Genomic DNA, 24999 nt, shown 5'->3' with positions numbered 1-24999 from the left:
AAATTCTTTCCTGATGTTTCCGCTCACAGATGCGTGCCTCATGAAACAGGATGTGGGGCCCTGCAGTAATTATGTTTTAAGATGGCACTATGACATCCAGCAGAATGAATGCATTCACTTCTGGTTTGGAGGATGTGAAGGAAACAAAAACAGGTTCGACACGGAGGAGGAATGTAAAGCTCTTTGTGTAAAATACATTTAACTAGGATGGCTTTCTAAATGACACTTTTGAGCAAAGACTTTCTTCACCCTCACATACTAATCATTTTCTCTTAGCTAGAAAATTATATTTTTGCAGGTTTTGCTCCAAAAGGCAAATAATTATCCACCAGCACCCCAACACAGAAGTTAAATAATGGTACTTTTATGGTTAAAGCTAAGTTTGGAAGATTTCCTGTTTCCGCCAAAGGATAAAAAATGCGACAATTCTTAGTTATATCTTGTTAAATGCTTGAATCTGATTGGCTGACGAACGTTCTAAGGTGTGCATTATTTTCAGGGAAACACACAGTGAATGTAGTTCCAGGCAACTGTGGGCTGCATTACGTCTATATCACTTCGACACATGATTTCAATTCTTTATTAGGTCCTTACAGCCTAAAACAGCAAAATAACCAAAACCCACAACCACACTGGCCAAACAAATAAATACAGTAAACAACAGAAAAAAACCGACCGATTATTTCCACACACACATACAGTTTGCACACACGTTAACATACGCACTAACAGAGCTGATCCTCCCTATATGCAAAATATGCAAGCTGCTTAGGGCCTCATTGTTGTACCCATAGATATGTATAGGTAGATTCCCCATTCAACCACTCCAAGCACGTAGACGCATCCTATTTAAATAATAGGGAATCTACCTATATGTATCTTTAGCTGTACCTGCATGAATGCAGGATCGAGGATTGTTTTCATTTTAAAACGCCGTTTTAAAATGAAAACGCACTAGTGTAAACAGGGCTTTAGTTTATGCCTTTTTTCCATAACAATTATAAAAAAAAAAGTCTGAATTTTGATGCAAAAAGTCACAATTATCTTTTATATTTTGTTCTGTGGTGTAAAAAAAAAAACTAACAAAAACAAAGGTGATATAAACTCAGAATAGAATTGCTATTTTATATTTTGTCTTTTGTAAGTCTATTTTGTAAAATAAAAAGATGCAATTACCTTTTTAATTTTTTACACTTGGCAGAAACTTCTGTAAGTCACATTGTAAGTGTGTAGATTAAAATGTCAATGCATTTTTCAGTGAAGATGTTCTGACAGCACTAGTAATGTGCAATCACATTTTTTATACTGTTTTGATAAAATAGTTTTTAATAGTTACACATTTGATAAAATCTATGAATTTTTGATTCTTCAAAAAATTGTGAAAAACAGCTCGCAACATTTTACTTCTGTAATCTTGTGTAGATTTGAGCAAAACCAGGTTTTCCATAATAAAAAAAGTACAGTTGGACTTGATTTTAGTCATTGGGAATCCATGGGTCATTTTAGATTTTTATGTTCACTTGAAACAATGCTAAATATGCTGTGCTAAATGTTTTTTCTGTAAAAAAAAAAAAGAAAAAAAAAAGAGGCAAATATACATTTGTCATGACATTTATTCAGTAATATCCGTAACTATTACACAGTGATTATATGATTATAATGGAATTTCATCTCCATCCATGTCTTGCATTCAGGCCTCAAATTACAAAACTACATGCGTTTAGCTGTGCAGAAATAACACTATAAGTGTAACTACTGTGTGAAACACTGGTTTCGTCCTGTTTCTGCAGTGTTCATATTGTATGACCTTGATATCCACATAAAGCAGTTGCACAGAAAAACAAAAACATACAAAGCAAACTGTTCACACACAAACTAGTTACATTTCATTACTTGAAAGTGGATTTGATCCTAAATGACTTAATTATATTAATTGGCATTATATTTAAATTTACAGTGCACTTGATCAGACATTCATACAACCTTTGTCCCATCTTGGCACAGCGTGTTTCTCACTTCCAGACTTTGACAATGCCATCTCTAGAGGAGGTGACTATAAAGCCCTGGGTGGTCTGGAAAGTCGCAATATCGGTGATAATGTCGTGGTGACCCACAGGAAGGGATTCCGGGCCGCGGCGTGGCGTGTCCTCGGTGGAGCCGCTCTTTTGCTTACTGTGGATCTCCTGGTAAGGTCAAAGGGAGACGGAGAAGATCAGCTACTGTAAATATACAGTAAATGTGCAGAAAACAGACATTTAGATAGAAATGAGCTCCAGACCTGTACTACTTCTGTTCCTTCAATGATCTTGCGGTTGTAGAACACAGAAGGGCAGTGAAGAGAGTCGTTTGCACCGCCTGCAACGATGTATGACCTCTCAGGGTAGGCCAAATCCCAAAACCTGCAGATATCATACAGAACACACTTGAATTCATAACATGTTCATTGTATCTGCACATGCTCTCATAACCTTTTGAACCCAACTATATGATATTTGCTTCAGGAAATATTGGCTCTGTCTGAATCTGAAGGCAGCTGATGTGGTTTCCTGTACCTTCATAAAATTACAGTTGAACCACTGATGTCACATGTACTATTTTAATAATGTCCTTACTACCTTTCTGGACCTTGAACTCGGTAGTTGTATTGCTTTCTATGCAGGGCCAGAAAGCTCTTGGATTTCATCAAAAATATCTTCATTTGTGTTCAAAAGATGAACGAAGGTCTTACGGGTTTGGAACAACCAAATTTTCATTTTTGGGTCAACTATCCCTTTAAATCATCATAACTCAACAGTGATTAGCTTGCCAATTAGCCACACCTGATTCTCATGTCAGATCCAGCTGTAAGTAGGAGAGGGTTTCCATCAGCAGGGCTGCAGTATATCCCATGAACACTATGAGGAGAGGGCTGTGGAGGACAACAAATTCCAGTGTAATGACAGCAGGTAAGTCTGAATTTATTAATTATTATAAACGTGTATTGTGGTGCAGCACTGACAACATACCTGCATCTCTGAAAGCGGAGGGGCAGAGCTGGCCCACAGGGTGAACTTCCTGTCTCCGGTCTCCATATCCCACATGGACACCTCATTGTTACCTTGGACAGCTGAAGAGGATGAGAAAAACCTTTATAAACGTACTATATGTTATATATTTATAATCTATTATCATCACTTTTAAAAGAAAGTAATATTTTTATTATGCAAGGATTTAATAAATTCCTCAGACATGACAGTACAGACTTTTATAATTACCAAAAAAAAAAAACAACAACTGTTTTTATCAATGATAATCAGAAAATTTCATGAGTACCAAATTAGCATATTAGAATGATTTCTGAAGGATCATGTGACACTGAAGACTGAAGTAATGATGCTGAAAATTCAGCTTTCCATTTTAAAATAAATTAAAACAGAAAACAGTTATTTTAAACTCTAATATTTCAATATATTGCTGTTTTACTGTATTTTTGATTAAATAAATGCAGCCTTGGTGAGCATAAGAGATGTTTTACCTGCAATGACTGAAGACTGGTAGAGTGGATGCATCAGCAGCCGTCTGATTCGAGCTCGGGCTGGATGGGAGTGGCTGGAAATTGGTAGCTGAAACCGCATATCCCAGCATGCCATTGTGCCATTACTTGTGCCTATGAAATAAGTTCAAGCTTGAAACAGCAAACCTAGTTTATCAATCACTATGACAGCACAGGAAGCTGCTGAAAACATTCTTCTGTGATTTGAGTTTTGATCAGTACATACACTACCGTTTAAAATTTTGGGAGATTTTTAATGTTTTTAAAGAAGTCCATTTATTTGATCGAAATACAGAAAAAAAGTAATATTATTGCAATTTAAAATAACACGTTCTATTTTAATAAACTTTAAAATAGAATTTATTTCTGTGATGCAAAACTGAATTTTTATCAGCCATTACTCCAGTCTTCAATGTCACACAATCTTCCAGAAATCGTTCTAATATGCTAATTTATTATAAATGCTGGAAACACTTGTGCTGCTTAATATTTTTTTGGAAACTGATACTTTTTTCAGAATTCTTTGATGAAGAACTGTTTCCAACATTGATAATAAATCAGTATTTAGAACAATCTCTAAAGGATTATGTGACACTGAAGACTGGAGTATAGATGCTAAAAATTCAGCTTTGCATCACAGGAATAAATTCAGTTTTAAAGTATATTAAAACAGAAAACAACTATTTTAAACTACAATAATATTTCACAATCTTACTGTTTTTTTCTGTATTTTTAATCAAATAAACGCAGCCTTGATAAGCACAAAAGACTTTGGAAAGCAGTGTATTTCTGCTTCACTAGCTTGTACAAGCACCATGAAGCACTATGCAGCTCTCTTACCCACACACAGCCAACACTGGTGCATGTCCACAGCAAAGGAAGTGATGAGGCCTAGGCGCAGGTCATGACGGAGGGTCCAGGCATTGCTGTTGCTGCGGAGGTCCCAACCCACTAAAAAGCCATTCACAGTGGCATAGGCCAGAACCGTCTGCGCACCTGAATTAAAGTGATGTACATCCACTACACAACCCTCATCCTTTGGATCCAGGAACCTGGAAGAGACTCAACAGCTCACTGATCTGACTGCTTGAGTGACATTAATCTGAGTGTGATGGTCTTGATTTACTCATTGTATGGCAGAACACAAATTCAGTATGCTACAAGTGGAGTAACATGACCTGCACACACCTGGTCTGACAGGGCTGGACTTTGGGTGATTTGGGCGGCTTGTTTGCCTCAACTGCAAGAAGCTGGATGGAACCATTATCTGATGCGACAGCAAGGTAATGCGACCCCTGACAGAAGGTCAGCGTTTTCACATGGCCTCCAATTCGAGAATATGTCAGCACAGACCTGAAATGATCACATTTTCAATCATCCCAGCTCACATTACAGTAAAACAACAACTTAGACAATTTATAGACATTGTATAGATATAAGTCAAAAGTTTACATACACAAAATGAATCTGCAAAATGTTAATTATTTTAACAAAATAAGACGGATCATACAAAATGCATGTTATTTTTTACTGACTGATATTATTTTAGAACTGACCTGACCACAAGAGAAAATAATAGTGGAATTGATAAAAATGACTCAAAAGTTCAAAAGTTTACATACGCTTGATTCTTGTTACCTGAATGATCCACAGCTGTGTTTTTTGTTTAGTGACAGTGGTTCATGAGTCCCTTGTTTGTCCTGAACCGTTAAACTGCCCGCTGTTCTTCAGAAAAATCCTTCAGGTCCCACCAGTTCTTTGGTTTTTCAGCTTTTTTGTGTATTTGAACCATTTCAACTATGACTGTATGATTTTGAGATCCATCTTCTCACACTGAGGACAACTGAGGGACTCATATGCAACTATTACAGAAGGTTCAAACGCTCACCGATGCTTTAGAAGGAAACAATGCATTAAGAGCCGAGAGTGAAAACTTTTGAACAGAATGAAATGTGTACATTTTGTCTTATTTTACCTAAATATCTTTTTTTTTCATTTAACACTGCACTTCAGATGCTACAAAGATACTTCCATGTTTCCTAGAAGACAAAATAAGTTAAATTTACCCTGATTTTCAAATTCAAAAAGTTTTCACCCCCCAGCTCGTATTGCATAGCGTTTCCTTCTAAAGCATCAGTGAGTGTTTGAACCTTCTGTAATAGTTGCATATGAGTCCCTCAGTTGTCCTCAGTGTGAATAGATGGATCTCAAAATCATACAGTCATTTTTGGAAAGGGTTAAAATACACAAAATGTATGTAAACTTTTGAACAGGGTCATTTTTTATAAATTCAACCATTATTTTTTTCTTGTGGACTATATGTAAACATCTTTTACATGAAATAACTTATTCAGGTCAGTATTAAATAAAAAATAACATGCATTTTGTATGATCCATCTTATTTTGCACTATTGCATTATTTTGTAAACTTTTGACTTCAACTGTATATACCTTGTGGTGGTCGTCTTGCCCTCCATTTTCTGGCTGTCCCAGATCTTTACAGTTCCATCATTGGAGCATGTAGCAAAGATGGAGTGCTCGTCAGAGACTCGGATTCGGTTCACAGCAGATTTGTGCTCATGGAGATGAGCCACTAAAAGACCTTTTGGATGCCAGCCTGTAATGTAACAGCTGCAGTTACCAAAGTGGAAATAACCTGTGTGACGCAAACATGCTAGAAAAACCTCAATCAACTCTAATTTAAAGTAGTTCAACCACAGTAAAACCACCCTTTTCAAAAAGTTCAGTTAGCTATACTATAAGCCAATAACAGAAAGTTACTTAATGAAGCAATATCTTTTAAAATATTCTGAATTTAAGCATAAGCAGAGGCTAGACAGCCACACCATGTATTAGAAAGGTGAAATGACTGCTGTACCTGGCAGTGGAGGCCTGCTCTCCCACTCTGCGCTTTCCATCATTTGTTTGGCCATGCGCTCTGCATTGCATTGCTCTCTTTTCTGCTGCACTAGCTGCTGTAGTTCTGCCTTACATGTAGTGATGCGCCTCTGATACGTGGATGCTCCGGTTACAGATTGTACCACTTGAATAGTAGGAAGTGCTGCGGTTTTCCTGGACTGCATGGGTCCACCTTCAGGAATCTGCAAATGAAGAGCAATATAGAGTGGTTTAAGATAAAGGTTTTGGTCTTTTATCATCATTATTATTTTGGAACAGCATGCTAACACATTTAATCTTGGAAAATCCAGCACATTCCAGCATGTTTGTGCAAACATGACGGAAAATATCAGATGACTGATATGATTCAAAGCCTTTACAGACTACAAAGCTGCAACACAGACAAATGCACACTAAAAAAAGGTGTTGATGAAGAAAGGATGATGGATGAGAAAGGATGAGAAAGAGCAGGGGAGGGACTGATAGCACACTGTCGGCTCAGCGGTCGACCTGGGCTGAGGATGGAACATGAGGGAGGTTAAGAGGCTGTGAGGAACTCTCAGATTGCAGGCGCTCTCCGGCCAGAGTTCCGTTGGGCTGCCCACCACCGCTCGGAACTAGAACATTAGGTACCGTCGAGGGCGTCTGCGCCGAGCTGGGAGGGTCCAGAGAACCAAACATGCTCTTCCACTCTTCGTTCAAGTTGGAGTCCTGTTTCGTATGTTTGCGAGCTGCCAGAAATGGAACAAAATTTACCCATTTTAAAAATGGTTTTGATGGAAGATGCATTTCTGGTTCATAAAACACTGAACAGTGCACAGTTATAGTGTGAACATGCGGACTGACACGTGTAAAAAAAAAAAAAAAAAAAAAAAAAAAATCAGGCAATTGATTTAGTTAGCAAAGTGACATATAGTACTTAATATGTTAATATGTTGAGATCATTAAAGGCATAGTTCACCCAAAAATGAAAATTCTGTCATTAATTACCCTCATGTCGTTCCAAACCCGTAAGACCTTTGTTCACCTTCAGTACACATATTAAGATATTTTTGATGAAATCCAAGTGCTTTCGGATCCTGCTTAAACAGCAACTGCCACATTCAAGGCCCAGAAAGGGCCTTAAAAATAGTCCATGTGTGATGTCCATCAGTGGTTCAACCGTAATTTTATGAAGCTATAAGAATACTTTTTGTGCATAAAAAAATAGAGCTTCATAAAATTAAGGTTGAATCACTGCTGTCACATGGACTATTTTAGTTGCATTGTTGTCTGTGCAGGGTCAGAAAGCTCTTGGATTTCATCAAAAATATCTTAAGTTGTGGTCCGAAGATGAACAGAGGTTTTACGGGTTTGGAACGACATGAGGGTGAGAAATTAATGACAGAATTTTCATTTTTGGGTGAACTATCCCTTTAACTCTCAGCAAATAAATCTTTTAATCACCTTCAACTTTATCTATAGCTACAGTTTTACAAGCCGAGCTTCAAATTACACACTCAAAAATTGTGTGAGGACTAATATTAATATTAGTATAAGTATAAAAAGTATAAATGTATCTTTATACAAAAAAATGGTGTCACAAAGTGATCATATTTGAGTCCTGCTTTAAGTATCACATTTTCACCCTCTGCATCCACTGCTACAAGGAAATCAATTAAAAAATTACATACACTACCATTTTTAAATGTTTGGGATCAGCAAGATTTTAAAATGTTTTTGACAAAAAAAGGTCTCACAAAGGCTGCATTTATTTGATTAAAACAATCAGTAAAAACAGTAATTATGTGAAATACTACAATTTGAAACTGCGTTCTATTTTAACATATTTTAAAATGGGTTTTTTTTATAATGCAAAGCTGAATGTTTAGGAGCCAAATCATTCTGATTAGCTACATATTTCAGGATTCTTTCATGAATAAAAAGTTATTTATTTGAAATAAAACTATTTGTAACATTACAACTGTCACTTCTGATCATTTCAATGTAGCTTTGCTGAATAAGAATATTCATTTCTTTCAAAAAACAACTCTTGAATGGTAGTGTATACTGTGACGTCTATGATTATTTATGATTAAATGAATTCAGTCACCAGGAGCCATACACTCCTACTGGTTTGTTACAAACTGACTGAAACAAAATGCATTATTAGCCAACATGAGCTGTTGTGACTTATGCAAAACAGTGTTTCACTATTAACATCACATCTCCCTGTTATTGGGAATTCTCAGATTTAGATGCACAAAGCCTCATAGTTAGTCAAAGTGAGTGATTATAACTTCAAACAGAGCTCAGCTGCTTGAGACCTAAACAATATACCAGAGGCAGAAGGGATGAAGTCTGTAAACACATGAAAATGAAATACATTAATTTTAAATGCCAACCCAGAGACATGAGAACCATACATACTGTATATCCTCAAATAACAGTAAATATGAATGCAAAAAGTGTGTCACCCACCTCTCTTATCTTCAGCCTCCTGCTTGGGCTTGATGAGGTCCACCTGTCGGCCAGTGATGCCAAGTGTACCCAGATCAATGACTCCGCTGTGTGCTCCATCACTTAGGTGGCTCTGGTCTATGATGTTGGCTTTGGCCTTGTTGGACTTGAGCATGAAGTCTTTCAGCGCTAAGAGCTTGTCCTCCTCAGCCTCTGTCATCCCCTGATAGAAATCACATGATGAAATCACGGCTTAACTTGATTTATACAAGCGTGCCACGAAGCAAGGCAACATGCCTTATTGTTCCTGAAACAATGCATCTATGAACCAATCATTACTCAGGACTAGGGTTAGACAGAGTTCGTACAGATACTGTAAAATGAAATTCCAGGACTTTCAAGGACTTTTTAAAGTACTACTTTTTGGATTTTTCAAGGATTTCAAACAATGTCTTTTCTTTCAAATTAAAACCGAGGTTAATGTTTGTAAGGGATTTGTAACTGTACTGCCTTAATGGTATAATGTTTTCTACTGTTTAATAAAATTAAAAAATTAAAAAAGTCAGAAAAAAATATTTGCAAAACCACTCTGAAATCCTGATCTGAAACAAATGATTTGCGATACAAGCTCTGAAGTCCCGAACTGAATAAAATGACTCGTGAACCTGCACCGAAACCCGCACTGAAGTCTCGATCTGAATCAAATGATTTGCAAAGCCGCTCCGGAGTTCCGATCTAAATCAGATGATTCACGAAATGCGAAGTTCCGATCTAACTCAAATTATTCGCGAACCCACCCCAAAGTCCCAATCTGAATCAAATGATTCGTGATACACAATCTGAAGTCCCGATGTGAATCAAATGATTCGTGAGACGTGATCTGAATTCTCAAACTGAATGAAATGATTTGTGAACCTGAAGTCTCTATCTGAATCAAATGATTTGCGAACCTGCTCCGAAGTTCCGATCTAAATCAAATGAATCACAATATGCAAAGTTCTGATCAAAATCAAATGACTCGTGATACACAATCTTAAGTCCCGATTTAAATCAAATGATTTGTGATATGTGATCTTGAGTCCCAAACAGAATTAAATGATTCATGAACCTGCACCAAAGTCTCAATCTGAATCAAGTTATTTGTGAACCCACTCTGAAGTCCTGATCTAAATCAAATGATTCGTGATACGCAATCCAATTGGAGCGCTTCAAAAAAGTGAATCACTTCGCGATAATGGTTTAACTGATTCAGAGTTTTGAAAAAAAAAAATCACCCATTGCTACGTGCTTTTTAAAATCGTCAAAATTCAAAAATGATTGGCTCTTTTAATTTGACCTGTTTTTTTTTTTTTGCTAGTGAACCGCTTGAAATGAATGATCAAAGGCACAATTTGAATTTGAATTTGAATCAGTCGGAGCGGTTCCAGCATAAATGATTCACTCCAGGCCTTAAATTTCAAAATGTCAAATTCAAGTACTTCAAGCACTTTAAGCACCTTGTAAGAACCCTGGTTGGAGTCAGGGCTATGGCTATTTCACAACAGAAATGTTCTTAAACAATAAAGTAATTATTTCCACATTTAAAAAATGCTACTGCACAAAGAACTCTGAACCAGCAGCCATATACATTTATGAATACAATACAACTTACATTAAATATTAAAACTAAATAAATTAATAGTAATTCATGTTTTTTTTCTGACCTGTGAAAGAAGTTTCTTAAGCAGCTGGGCGATTGCGGGATCCTCAGGAACAGGGCATTCTGGGATGGAGCCGTTGCGCTTTTTTGGCGGAGTAACAGGTGCCTGAAAAGGCTTCCGATGTCTTTGGATCGCAGCGCATAGTCAAAGATGGAGCGACTTACAGGCTCTTTCAGCACACTGAGCAACACAATCTCCTTATCAATCTGTCCAAAGGCAGAAAGAGAGTTGAAAATTGAAATAAAAATTCTGTCATCATTTACTCACCCTCATTTAATTTCTTCCTCTCCTGCAAAAGGAGAATTTTAATCAGAGTAGCAGTTATTAATCACCTGTATAATAGGCTGTGTGATGAAAGGGTTGAGATGGGGCATGAGCTTGCAGTAGACGTCAGCGATGTTTAGGTGCTGAGCAACAACGGTGATGAAACCCACGGCTCCATAGCGGATCCACAGATTAGGGTGACACAAGAAAGGAGCTGTGGGACGGTAACATTTATCATGCACAATAATTATCAAGCATATTATACAACGGCGTACAAAAGAACAGAATTTCTCTCACCAATGTCACTGACAAACTCATAAATATGAGGTTTCTGTAATAGCCCCAGCTGACACATGCAAGTGAGAGCGTTGAGAGCTTTATAAATGACAAACTCCTCCGCGTCACTCAAGCCTTGCTGCAGAAGAGGCTTCAGGATGGAGGAACTCTGCCAGCCCACATATGCTGCTACACCTGCAGGGAGGAGGAGATTTGGTTACACGTTGCAAGAAACTGTCTGATATTATATGAAGCGATGGTGATGGCAACCTACCTACTATACTGTCAAAAAAAGCTCCACGGAGGTGCCAGTCATTCTTGTCGTTGAGGAAGGTGATCATGTGGGAGAGAAGGACATCGTTCGCTTTTTGCCTGCCGAAGAACACGCAGAGGCGCGTGATGCCGTTCTCCATCAGCGTCTGTTTGACGATGTTCTCAGGGTCGCTTAGTAAAGTCACCACCTTCTGTTGGACCATCTCATGCAAGGCCTGTAGCTCTTTGGACAAGGGATGGATCATATTCACAGCATTTTAATGACAGCATTAGAATGCTTTCAAACTGGCTATTACTGAGGTGCATAAAGTGAGATCTTACATGGGGATTCATACAGACAATATCTATTAACCTGTGATATTAAAGTGAGATTTTGTGGAAGAACAGACATTTACCTGAATCATAATTTTCATTGGGATGAAGAGTTTCTTCTGTGTCTTCACCACTGAGGTCTTGTTCAGAGCTCAAATTATTCTCCTGCACCAGCTCCAGAAAACGAAGCGCTGTCTCAGCCAAGTGTGCTATGTTTTCTATAATATAGGAAACCCCAGGTATTAAGACTTGTATGGCTTAATATAACATAAATGATGTCTCTTACTTAAATATGTAGTAGAAAACCCATAAAAGACATTATTTTAAAAATCCACATTGTTGTACCTATTTTGGACTATGGGGGCACCATTATTTCGATGACGTGAAATGGTTGCACTGAGCTACTGGTTGCTATTTTTACTGCAACACAACTCGACACACACAACTCAGAAAATAAAATACTGATACAATGCCACATTGTGCGGCTTTTGGATGTAATGGGCAACAAGAGAGGCGAGAAGCGAACTTTTCGTTGCTTTCCTACGAACAATAGGAAGATGCCTGTGGACAAACAAAACTTCCTAAAGACCTGCGTCTTTGTTTTCTTCACTTTAGCGCTGATGCCTTTGAGGCTTTTTTTTAATAGACCTACTAAAAGAGATTACAAACAGCAGAGACAAGAAATGCTAGATGCCATCCTGGCAGGATGCAAACATGCCGATGCTTGCCATGAAGCCGCAGCCACTGAAAGAGCTTCACAGCACAGATTTCACTCAATATCCGGGGGCATTTAGACTCCTTGTTGGGAAAAATCTATGGTACGGCATTTGGTTTAAGCCTTCGCCTGTAAACTCTCAGTAGTTGTGGTCATCGTATCAGTATTTTAATTTTAGAGTTGTGTTGCAATAAAAATAGCAACAGACAGCAGCAGTAGCGCAACAAAATAATTGTGCCCCCTGTAGTCCAAAATATGTATAAAACTATGTGGATTTTTTTAAAATAACGTAAATCTTTCAAGGGTTTTCTACTGAATATTTCAGTAAGAGACATCAATTACGTTATGTTAAGTCATACAAATCTTAATACCTGGGAGTTCCCTTTAAAATCAGACACTGATTGGATTATGAAAGCTAGTATTTACACATTTAAAAAGAGCAGTTTAATCAAGACAATATAGAAACAACTCCCTCCAGCATTTTCTAGCACTAGAATACCTGCATAAGCAAGTCTGACAATTGTGGCTTCATCTTGGGCCAAGTGGGCAATTCCAGGTAAAATGTATTCTGGGTAGATATTGACATCATTGCGAGGAACCTCCTTGACCAGTGCCAACACTTTAGTCAGCGTGCGAACGGCCTCAGCCCTGACGCGTGGCATAGAGTCATTGCAGAAGTGCAGTAAGTAAGGTGTAATCCTGTCCAGCAGTATTTCTACATTCAGTCGGCCCGCCAGATGAAGAATCAGCTCCAGGGCTGCCAGCTTGGAGTCGCAGAAACGTAGTGTCTGCAGACAGGAAGTGATCACAGAAACCAGCACCACCAGCCCTTGCTCCTTGGATGAACAAAGCTCCTGAGATGCCTTCTCCTGTTTTTCAGTCTTCCCTGTCTGGCCACCACTGCACAGGTTATTGAGGATGTTCTCCAGGTTTTTACGAATCACCAACACCCTCTCGTCAGCAGACTGGAAGGTCTCCTTGGCGAACTGAGCCATGTACGGCTGAAGGAAGGTATAGAAGATTTCTGGGAAAGCTTTGCCTCGCTGCTGCTTTAGATATTCTTCAGCTGTCAGACGCTTTTCCGGTTCTCGCTGCACCATTTGTGCCACCTGCATAAAGTGGATGAAATTATACAGAGTACTACCTAGAAAATTCAGTGTTGCCATCGCAGGAATAAATTACATTCTAAATATTTTAAAATACAGCTGATGAAGTTTACATACACCTTGCAGAATCTGCAAAATGTAATTTTTTTTGTTTAGTGCTAGCTGTCCCTTGTTTGTCCTGAACAGTTAAACTGCTCGCTGTTCTTTAGAAAAATCCCTCAGGTCCCACAAATTCTTTGGTTTTTCTGCTTTTTTGTGTATTTGTACCCTTTCCAACAATGCCTACATGATTCTGAGATCCATCTTTTCACACTGAGGACAACTGAGGGACTCACATGCAACTATTACAGAAGGTTCAAATGCTCACTGATGCTCCAGAAGGAAAAACAATGCATTAAGGGCCAAGAAAGTAAACTTTTGAACAAAATGAAGATATGTCAATTTTTTTTTATTTTGCCTAAATATTTTTAGTGCTGCTCTTCTGTGATACTCACATGTTTCCAGAAGACAAAATAAGTCACATTTTCCCTGATCTTCAAATTCAAAATGTTTTCACCCAACTATCACTAAACAACAACAACAAAACACAGCTGTGGATCATTTAGGTAACAACACAGTGTTAGGAATTGAGTGTATGTGAACTTTTGAACAGGGTCATTTTTATAAATTCAACTATTATTTTCTCTTGTGGACTATATGTAACTGTCTTTTGTGAAATATATTCTTATTCAGGTCAGTACTAAATAAAAAATAACATGCATTTTGTATAATCCCTCTTATTTTGGTAAAATAATTAGCATTTTGCAGATTCTGCTAGGTGTATGTAAACTTTTGACCTCAACTGTGTAAAACATTTCTTTTAAATTGTAATCATATTTCACAATACTACTGTACTTTGATCAAATAAAAGCAAATTGGGTGAGGATAACTACTTTCAAAACCATAAAAAAAATCGTACCAACCCCAAACTTTTAAACTGTAGTGCAAACATTTGTAAGTTAAATTATATGAAATATCTAAAATCTCAAATGAATAGAAATGCTACCAGTTCTCTAATACTGCGATCTTCAATTTTCATCAGCACTTGTTCTGTTTGAAAATGTCCTTTACGGTAAGCCAGCAGTTGTGAGAGGTCGAAGAGTGGGACACCTTCTGTAAACAACTCTGCAATCACACAACCTAACAAGGGAAAGTAAAAAAGAAAGATTTTTGAAAAATGTCATATTATAATGCATCAGCTTTAAGCAAACTGAAAACGATATAATGATGATGGATACCAGCTGAGAAGATGTCCATGGGTTGTTTGAGTTCTCCCCTTGTCCTTTGGCTATTGCTGGAGAGATCCACGAGTGGAGTTGTCTGGTCACTTTCTGTGGCAAACATACTGCCATCCACAAACCTCTCCGGAGCAATGTAGCATGTTCTCCTCCTGGACGTGTCGAAGAAGTAGTTGAAGTCTGCAGGGTTGTCTTCAGGTAAGTATGTAGGTTTAAAACTAGCAAAGTCTGTGAGAAGCACCCAGTTCCAGCTCGTCACCATAACATTCTCTGTTTTAATGTCACCATGACGCACACCAGATTTATGGGCCTGGTCCACAGCATTGAGAAGCTGGAAGGCGATCCACTTCTTTTCCACATTGTTGAGGAACGGTCGCGTACTGATACGGTCATACAAGTTATCCCGAACGTACTGACGAAATAGTATGGCTGCTTTCTCAGTAAGTGTGGCTTTTTGAAAAGGCAGACAGTTCTGACAGGAGTGCAGTCTGATTTTCAGCTCCTCCAGCTCTTGTTTGTAGCTGGTCAGGGGGAGAGAGGGGTCCTGGATAGCAAAGACCTTAACCACAACCAATCCCTCTCTATGTTTCGCCCGGGCCACTTTGAAAAAACGCGTACTGCCAAGACTTTTGTCATATTCATAATCATGGATGTCTGAGAAGTAACTGTCCACTGAAAGAATCTGTGATGGAGCAATTCCAGCCAGCTGGTTCCCCATCTCACTGGATCAGAGATGGCTGTCCTCAAAGCCAAATTTATGCCTATTATAGATAGACAGATAGATGGCTCAGCAGCTTAATTACAAAAATCTGTTTTATCTTAAAATGATTAGTAATAATTACATGCAAATGGAGCAGAAACATGTAAAGATTTGTCATAAATTTAGCATAATCCTTAAATTATAATTCAGTATGCAGTATTCACAAACAGTGTCATGAGACAAAATGCTGCATCATATCTGTTAGCAATACTCGCTAGAAAACGTAAAACTCCACATATTTACATTACTGCAGTTTTCTCTCCATATAACTTGCTAGTTATAACGTATTATGTCACGTACATATGCGTATGTATTGTTTGTTTACCTCACTGGTGTAAAAATAAACGGTTGTTTACCTGATTCTTTGAGCCCAGCGCGCTGTCAACTAACCGACTGGTTAGCATGAGTTGTGTCCTCCCACCTTACTCAAAATTACATTCTACATTTTGTCCAAGTTGAAACGGAAGTTACTAACATAAATGTCAAATCATACGAACGATACAATACACAGACATTTACATAAAATAGCCGCTTCGTTTGTTATTATGTCTCAGGAGTGAACTAGAGGTGTGCGTCTCCGCTGGCTGATCTGAGATCTGTTCCTCAGCTCATTAGCGACAAGCCATTGGATGAAATACCTCACGTGTCTGATCCCAGATCAGCCGGCAAACCGGAAACCGGAAGAAATCATTCGGGATTCTCGGACTTTAGTTGTAGAGTCATTTCAATGCGTCAGAGGCGTTATTGGGTCTGACTTCACTAGTTTGTTTGCATGTTTTGACATTGTTTAAAAACACTTTCTCTCTAAAAAAAATATTATTTTACTTTTGACGCTATGGCGCTGTTCAGAGGACTGACCGTGTTAAATAGAGTTTCTCCAAACAAGTGTTTCATATCAGCACGAGTAAGAATTTCACTTAGATTTGTGCATGCAGTTGCAATTTAGTCTTTAAAAATATAGTTATTTCTTTACCTGCAACCTTAGGTAAATAAACCATATATAAAATGCTAGGTTGTAAGTTTTAGTTTGCATTTTAGTAATTTAATTTCAGAAAGCTTGGTTAAAATGATCTCTTTTGATTGTAATAATGTACACTGAATGGGAAAATCATGCCTTTTAAACAATTTTTAATTGTGGACGTATTACATGAATATAATGCATAATTCTATATATGCACTGCTTAGTTTAAGCAGTGAGTGTTTTATATTGACATTGTCCTTATGACCTTTCACCCAGTTTCTACCTATTTATAATGGCTACTGTTTATTCCTGTCTGAATCCATCCATTAAAATGATCTTTGCATTCTTTAACAGCTGTTTGGAAATGGGACAAACACTTTGTACCAAAACGGTCCTCCTCAAGCAAGATTCTTCCCACCTTCTGAAGGTGTTATGCTTCTCCCAGGAACTTACAAAAACAAAGTAGCCTTCATCACTGGAGGTGGAACGGGACTCGGGAAAGCCATGACCACCACTCTGTCTTCACTGGGAGCAGAGTGCGTAATAGCCAGCAGGTTAGTTATCATAAAATTATCAATTAAGTATTAAGCAACACAATTGTTTCCAACACTGATAATAATAAATGTTTCTTGAGCACCAAATCAGCATATAAGAATGATTTCTGAAAGATAGTGGGACACTGAGAACTGGAGTAATAGCTGCTGAAAATTAAGCTTTGTCCTCACTGGAATAAACTGCATTTTAAAATATGTTCAACAGAAAATGGTTATTTTAAATTGTTATACTATTATTGTTTTTACTGTAGTTCTGATCAAATAAATGCACCCTGCTGAGCATGAGAGACTTCTTTAAGGCCGTACACTTTCACTTTATTTGTAGGTCTTTTAGCTTTCAAATAATTTCTGATGCACCCTTCCAGAAATCTTGATGTTTTGAAGAAAACAGCAGATGAAATCTCTCAGCAGACTGGAAACAAGGTATCTCAGCTTTAGAAAGTCTATGCAAACATTGTCATATTCTTAAAGTACTTCAGAAGGATTCCAGATTATGGTGAAGAACTTGTTTTCCTCCTCCTAGAGTTAATAAACATGCTCTTGTTTCAGGTCCATGCTGTCCAGTGTAATGTTAGAGACCCTGCTTCAGTGGAGGCTGCTGTTAACCAGCTTGTAAACGATGTTGGCCTGCCTGATGTAAGTTTAGGTCTCCATCTTAACAGCAGTGATGCAATAGATTCAGCCAAATACACAAAACACTTTCTGAAATGCATTGTCAATCCACAGGTGGTGATAAACAATGCTGCTGGAAACTTCATCTCTCCTTCAGAGAAGCTTTCTCCCAATGCTTGGAGAACCATCACTGATATTGTGCTGAACGGCACTGCCTATGTCACACTAGACATCGGGAAACGCCTCATCAAAGCTGACAAAGGTGATTATTATTTTTATAAAGATGTTTAAATGTTGTAGGGTATTTCAACTTTTTAATTATGATAGTAAGAGCATAGCACTAGCAATGCCAAGGTCATAGGTTTGATACAGAGGGAATGCATGAACTGATAAAAAAAATGTGAAACTGGAATGCAATTTGGATAAAAGCTTCTGCAAAATGCATAAATGCATTAAATGGTTGTTCAGTTGGTTGAATGGTAGTGGTTGACCACTAGAGGGCAGTAAGTGCAAAAAAAAAAAATAATCTGTGGTATTTGTTTCAGTGATCTTTTAATGGATTTAAGTGCATTTTTGTTTTGAGGGACGTGTCAAAATTATTTTTTTGTGATAAATGGTCATAGAGACTGTTAATAGAGATAAATTTAGAACGCCATAACATTTCTCTATTTTTATATTACTGTTCAAAAAAATGGGTGCTTTTTTAATGAATATTTTGCACTAAATGCATTAAATCAATCAAAAGTGACAGTAAAGGCATTGATAATGTTACAAAAGTTATTTTAAATAAATGCTGTTCTTTTGAAGTTCCCATTTATCATATAATTCTAAAATAGGATGAAATTTGCATGAATGTATCAGCAAATCAGCATATTAGAACAATTTCTAAAGAGTAATGGGTGCGGAAAATTTAGCTTTGCCAACACAGGAATAAATTACACTATCAGTCAAAAGATTTTTAATGTTTTTTAAAAGAAGTCTCTTCTGCTCACCAAGCCTGCATTTATTTGATCCAAAATACAGCAGAAGCGGTAACATTGTGAAATATTTTTTACTATTTAAAATTACTGCTTTCTGTTTGAATATATTTTAAAATGTAATTTATTCCTGTGATCAAAGCTAAATTTTCATGATCATTACTCCAGTCTTCCGTCTCACATGATACTTCAGAAATCGTTCTAATATGCTGATTTTCTGTTCAAGAAATATTTTTTATTGTTATTGTCATCAGTATTTAAAATAGTTAAGTGAATTTTTTTTCAGAATTTTTTGATGAACAGAAAGATCCAAAGATCAGAATTTATCTGAAATAAAAAGCCTTTGTAACATTATACACTATACCGTTCTAAAACTCGAAGCTTTTTTTGGCAAAGAAATTATAGAAATTAATATTTTTTTTTAGGGATGCTTTAAATTGATCAAAAGCGATGACAAGACATTTATAATGTTACAAAAGAGTTCTATTTCAAATAAATGCTGTTCTTCTAAACTTTCTACTCATCAAAGAATCCTGAAAAAAATATTCAGCTGTTTTCAACGTAATAATAATTGTTTTTGGGGTTTTTTGAGCAGCAAATCAGACGTTTAGAATGATTTCTGAAGGATCATGTGACTGGAGTAATGATGCTAAAAATTCAGCTTTAAAATCAGAGGAATAAATTACAGTTTAAAATATATTCAAATAGAAAACAGTTATTTTAAATAGTAAAAAATATTTCAGAATTTTTGTTTTTTGCTGTACTTTGGATCAAATAAATGCAGGCTTGGTGTGCAGATGAGACTTCTTAAAAAAAAGTCTTTTTGACTGGTATTGCACATTTCTCTTATCTTTTACATTGTCCTAATATTTCACAGTATTGTTGTTTTTACTGAATAAATGCAGCCTTGGTTTGCATAATATATGTATGATTGTCCCGACGATCCATGTTTTTCTTCTCCCGCCGGTTGTCTTGATGCTTCTGCTGTAATGATCTTGCCTGTGGCTTCTTGCACATCCCATTTTGTAAATGTGGCATAAAAAGTTGTCAAAATGTAGGATTTTGTTTTGGTAATCAAGCATGTTTTTATAATAGGCTAATTTTTGTGCATTCATGCTGTTTTCTGCTCCCTTTGTTTTCTGTTAAGATAAGAGCTTCTGGCTGTAACCAGTAAGCCACAGCGTAATTACTCCTCTGTAAATTAAGACATCATTAGTCCTTGTATACATTTACTTTGCAATGATAAGAGCCAAGTATGTGTGGGTACGATGACAACAAGCAAGACAAGATGATTCTGGTTCATTGCCTCAGTCACATTTGCATTTGCGTGTTATGTGTGTGTGAATTAGCTGCTCAGATTCAGACGTCTACTTTCTCACCTGATTATTTTGACCTCTTGCTGCTTCCTTGAACATTGTGATTACAGACTGTTCAATTACTCCATTAACTCAAAGTCTAAAGATATTATATTATTGATAACAAGTCTGACCTTCACGACACAGTGTGTTTTATCATCATTTCATTGTGCCACAGGTAATCTAAAGCCTAGTTTCATCTCATCTGAAGCAGTAGAAACTAATAATCTCATTGAATTTATGAAGGTGCTGCATTTCTGGCCATCACCACAATCTATGCTGAGAGTGGCTCAGGATTTGTTGTGCCAAGTGCTGCGGCTAAAGCTGGAGTGGAGAAGCTTTGCACGTATGTACTCTGTTACACTACAGATACATTTTTAGGTCCAATTCACCTGGCAGGATGTAGTCTCCTTTGAGAATCAGGTCCTTCTGTCAAATGCCTTTCTAATATATTCTTGGAGGGCCGCATATTTTATCATAATGAAGGTGCCGTGTGCTATGTTTCATTTACATTTTAATTGTAAGAAGGGGATCTTGATCTCCTCCCCTGAAGGAGTGTTAAATATGCTAAAATTACAATAGGGAGAGGTGAACAGCACACTATCTAACTGATTATTCAGATCAGTGGCTCATTAATAATATCATCCCTGCTGAAATGTTTAGTTCAATGATAAGATTTATATATTTATACATTTATTTATGTTATGCTGTAAATAGTTTAGAATATGTAAACTATATATGATATATATATATATATGCACATATACATACACATATACATAAATATATACAGTTAATATCAAAAGTTTACATACACCTCGCAGAATCTGCAAAATGTTATTTTACAAAAAAAGAGGGATCATACAAAATATGTTATTTTTTTTAATTTAGTACTAATCTGAAAAAGATATATCACATAAAAGATGTTTACATATAGTCCACAAGAGTAGATTAAATTTACAGTTAAATTTATAAAAATGACCCTGTTCAAAAGTTTACATATACTTGATTCCTAATACAGTGTTGTTACCTGAATGATCCACAGCTGTTTTTTTTTTTCACAGTTTTTTTTTGGTTTTGGTTTAGTGATAGTTGTTTATGAGTCTCTTGTTTGTCCTGAACAGTTATACTGCCTGCTGTTCTTCAGAAAAATCCTTTAGGTCCCACAAATTCTTTGGTTTTTCTGCATTTTTGTGTATTTGAACCCTCTCAAAAAATGACTGTATGATTTTGAGATCAATCTTCTCACACTGAGGACAACTGAGGGACTCATATGCAACTATTACAGAAGGTTCAAACGCACACTGATGCTTCAGAAGGAAAAATGTTGCATTAAGAGCCAGGGGGTGAAAACTTTTGAATGGAATGAGGATGTGTACATTTTTCTTATTTTGCCTAAATATCATCTTTTTTTTCATTTAGTGCTGCCCTTCAGAAGCTACAGAAGATAATTACATGTTCTCCAGAAGACAAAATAAGTTAAATTTACCCTGATCTTCAAATTCAAAAGTTTTCACCCCCCGCTCTTAATGCATTGTTTTATATATTATGAAATGTTATTGTATATTATTAATATTAACATTGGTGATGTTGTTTGTATTATTAATGTTTATATATTCATAAGTGATCCAAAAGGTTGCTTATCTGAATCAGTTGCCTTGCCTTTAATAAAAAAGAAAAATTTTACCAGAGCAATGATTTGAGTGAAAGACTGAAGTAAAAGTTTTTATGTTTTTTACATTTAAGATTTATTTCTTAGCATTTGGTATGATTAGTGAGCAGAATCATAAATATGTATTATAAAATAAAAATATTTATTTCTTCAATAAATCCCAAATATTGTCTTATGATTTTTATTATTATTAATTTTAGGCTTTTTTTTTCTTTTTTTTCTTTTTTAATTTCTCTGAATCTTACAAATATTAACATTTTGAATCTGTTGTTTTTTAATTTTCAACATGTTTTCAGACTTTAGGACCCTACAGTTCTTGTTTACAGGATTTGGACACAAATCCTACACAAATCTCTTTTGCTAAATTGGAAAGTGGCCACATAATTACACTGTCTGATTTGAAGTGTGTACTATACATTCTGTACATAAGATCACCAGAGCCTTAACAGCCTTTGATTGCATTTTCCTTGGCTTGACCGTGAGCCTTTATGTTTGTTATTGCTTCCCTTGTGTGATAAACCTAATAGAAAATAGTCTGTCCCAGGAAGATAATTGCACTAGAAGCTGTGCTGCCCATGTCTGATAGATAGGATGACCAGATGTCCCCAAAAAGTGGGACAAAATTCAAATAAATCAGAGCATGTGTAAGCGGTCTGACTGATTCTGTCTACCCACAGGTCTCTGGCAGCAGAGTGGGGCAGATACGGCATGAGATTCAACATTATTCAACCAGGACCAATCAAAACCAAGGTAGTGTGCATGTTAAGCTCAGTTGCTCTTCTCTGAAAATGTCATCATTGAACCCTCAGTGTGTTCAGAGAGAAGTAGTGAAGTCCAATTTGTGAATGAATCATACTTGTTGTCAGATCTTTTCAATGAAAACCAGTCTGAATGATTCTGACTTAGTCAAATTTGGATTATTTTCAGTCTATAAAGCTTTAAGTTTTTAAAATTAAAATAAAATGCTGTACAATAACTCTTCTGGTATCTTTATGAAGGGTGCCTTCAGCAGACTGGATCCCACCGGTTCGTTTGAGAAGTTGATGTTGGAGAAGATAGCCGTGGGTCGTCTGGGAACTCCTGGAGAGATCGCCAACCTTGCCGCCTACCTCTGCAGCGATTATGCCAGCTGGGTATCAGGCGCGGTGAGTTCGGTGACCTTGCGGGAAAAGTACTCACCTAGCATCATCCCCACAGGGCCTCTCGGTTTACAGCCAAATAGAAACGGAGCCAAGGGCACACACTCCACCCCTCTTTCCCTCTCTGAGTATCAGAGGGACTTTTGTGAAAAATTAGAGAAAAAAATAGTGCTCCAGAAATCAATATGGAATTATATGGTCTGGCGCATTACTGTAATGGCCCTATACTTATAAAGTTAAGGAGCTCTGACAGGGCAGCTAATATGTTTTTCACAGTGAAAGACAAATTTCCATCTTACATATCTTCCCTGTCCTCACAGATCATTCGAATGGATGGTGGCGAATATGTCTCCATTGCTGGCGAGTTTAATGGCTTGAAAACGGTGATTTATTTTTCTTTTGAATTAGAAATTTACAATGGGGAGTTTTTATTACTTTATTGATTATATGTTTACCTTGATTTTATTTGCCAGGTCACAAAGGAGCAATGGGCCATGATGGAAGCAATGATCAGAAACACAAAAGGATCGTAAACCTCTGAAATCGCAGTAACTCTGCACTAATGACAGTCCTAATCTCAGTCTCCCGTTGTAGGATCAACTATTTTGAAAAATTATTTTTAGATTGTGTAAATTGACACTTAAATTGTCCTGGCACATACAAATATCCATCCAGTGACATCGGTTACCGATTTATCACTCTGAGGCCTACAGTTAATTGCTGTTTGGAGTTTCTGAGCTGTGCTTAATTATAGATTTGTGTACTTTTTGACATTTGCCATTTATGCCTTAAGTATCCATTGTAACAATGGCAATTACATTCTGTATGCTGTAAACACATAGGTTGCCGTTACATATTTAACCTATACACTGCCCTATACACTGGGATAGGCTCCAGCAATCCCACAGTCCTACAGAAAATAAGGAGTCTGGAGAATAGATGGGTGGGTGGATGGTTAATGTACATGTTTTAATAAATCCTACAAGATTCCTACAAGTACATGATTTGATTATCTTGTTTAAAAGGATGTAAAAAATAATCAGCCTGAACTTTTATGACAACAAGTGTTAAAACACTTACAATAACTTTCAACAGGTGAGAGAAAAAAATATTCTGCCTTAATTCTTAAAACGAAATAAATGAACCATTCTACAGAATTGGTGCAAACTGCTGTCTCACAACCAAAAAACACATTTAAAAAGCATTTAAGTATTTAAATCTAGACGTTTACTAAGATCCTTTTATTATCTGTTGAAACTCACAATAATATTTAAACTTTCAGTAAGCTTAATATATATAAAATCATGATTTATTGGGTACTGTCAGTTGGGTGGTGGCTGTCCCAAACCCTAACCCCTAAATTTCAACTTATGAAAATTATATTAAAATAGTTTTTGCATTTTATTCCATTGTTTTTTTTTTTGTTTTTTTTTTTAAATATCTTTTTGATTAATATATATATACAAAACAGTGCATGTTTTAGTCCATTGGCTGAGACTGATTTTAACTACACCCATAAATTTATGTTCAATATTCCTTTGTCCCTCTCTCTCATAGCTGCATGGTGAGTAGATAGACCCCATCATTTTGAGGTAAATGTGTTCAAAAGTCTGACAAAGCTGTGTAACTTTAAAGAATGTCACTACCAAACACCATTTTCTAAAATTAAACACACTTTTTTCAGAGTTATTCCATAACATTTAGTTTTTATATGTGTATAACTGTTCAGAAATGTGCTAGCTAACCATGTGCTGATTAGCATCTTTGAGCTAGATTCAAAAGTATTTAAAATTGTTACTACGAAAACAGTGTCGACTGAAACATTTGGTGGAGTTTCAGTAGTGACATCTTTGTTTTTTTATTTTATGTTATCCCATAAAACTGACACTACTGAAACAGTCACAACCAAAACATGTCATTATTGTTTCGGTAGTGACAAAAGGGAACACATAATCCTTTATTTGGGGGAAATAAAGAAAATTTTAGTACAGCTATGCAAATGTTTAGTATTTTAGTATGTTTTAGTAGTGGTTTTGTATGTGAGTTAAAATTGTGTAATGTGATGTGGTCACTACCAAAGCATTGCTGTCACTACCGAAAATGTGCAGTCACGACTGAAACATGGGATGTTCTGTCAAAAATGAGGTATACTGAATTATCAACTAAGACGTTATAAT

At 36.6% G+C, this 24999-nt stretch overlaps 3 protein-coding genes across 3 annotated transcripts in view; 2 read left to right on the top strand and 1 right to left on the bottom strand.

Annotated features, from left to right (window-relative positions):
- The window catches only part of col6a4a (collagen, type VI, alpha 4a), a 46957-nt gene extending 45484 nt beyond the window's left edge, over positions 1-1473 (top strand). Inside the window, exon 41 of the mRNA XM_051130481.1 lies at positions 30-1473. Coding sequence (XP_050986438.1) covers positions 30-202 — 173 coding nt within the window. The 3' untranslated portion in view covers positions 203-1473. The remainder of the gene's footprint in view (positions 1-29) is intronic.
- Positions 1474-1595: 122 nt separating this feature from the next.
- On the bottom strand, positions 1596-16140 carry pik3r4 (phosphoinositide-3-kinase, regulatory subunit 4). Its single transcript, XM_051130480.1, is given in 21 exon segments — positions 1596-2183; positions 2279-2399; positions 2820-2908; positions 3006-3106; positions 3515-3646; positions 4373-4584; positions 4721-4885; positions 5984-6149; positions 6411-6633; positions 6941-7161; positions 8891-9092; positions 10573-10658; positions 10661-10775; positions 10902-11047; positions 11131-11304; positions 11384-11605; positions 11778-11912; positions 12909-13518; positions 14561-14694; positions 14793-15553; positions 15909-16140. Coding segments are annotated over 20 exon segments (4143 nt in total). The 5' UTR covers positions 15511-15553; positions 15909-16140; the 3' UTR covers positions 1596-2012.
- A 131-nt stretch (positions 16141-16271) lies between these two features.
- decr1 (2,4-dienoyl CoA reductase 1, mitochondrial) lies at positions 16272-23812 on the top strand. Its single transcript, XM_051132373.1, has 10 exons — positions 16272-16456; positions 16868-17067; positions 17433-17490; positions 17617-17703; positions 17794-17941; positions 20258-20357; positions 22361-22433; positions 22682-22828; positions 23143-23205; positions 23296-23812. The coding sequence occupies exons 1-10, from the start codon at positions 16388-16390 to the stop codon at positions 23353-23355; spliced, it is 1005 nt and encodes a 334-aa protein (XP_050988330.1). The 5' UTR covers positions 16272-16387; the 3' UTR covers positions 23356-23812.
- The last annotated feature ends 1187 nt before the right edge of the window (positions 23813-24999 follow it).

This window comes from Labeo rohita, chromosome 16, assembly GCF_022985175.1.
Source record: "Labeo rohita strain BAU-BD-2019 chromosome 16, IGBB_LRoh.1.0, whole genome shotgun sequence".
NCBI lineage: Eukaryota > Metazoa > Chordata > Actinopteri > Cypriniformes > Cyprinidae > Labeo > Labeo rohita.
This window is presented reverse-complemented; position numbering and strand designations above follow the sequence as displayed.

Coding starts and splice junctions, on each gene's coding strand:
- decr1 (XM_051132373.1), top strand. CDS start 16,388: ATGGCGCTGTTCAGAGGACTGACCGTGTTAAATAGAGTTTCTCCAAAC. Junction 17,704..17,793: donor ACGATGTTGGCCTGCCTGAT/GTAAGTTTAGGT, acceptor GTCAATCCACAG/GTGGTGATAAACAATGCTGC. Junction 20,358..22,360: donor GGAGTGGAGAAGCTTTGCAC/GTATGTACTCTG, acceptor GTCTACCCACAG/GTCTCTGGCAGCAGAGTGGG.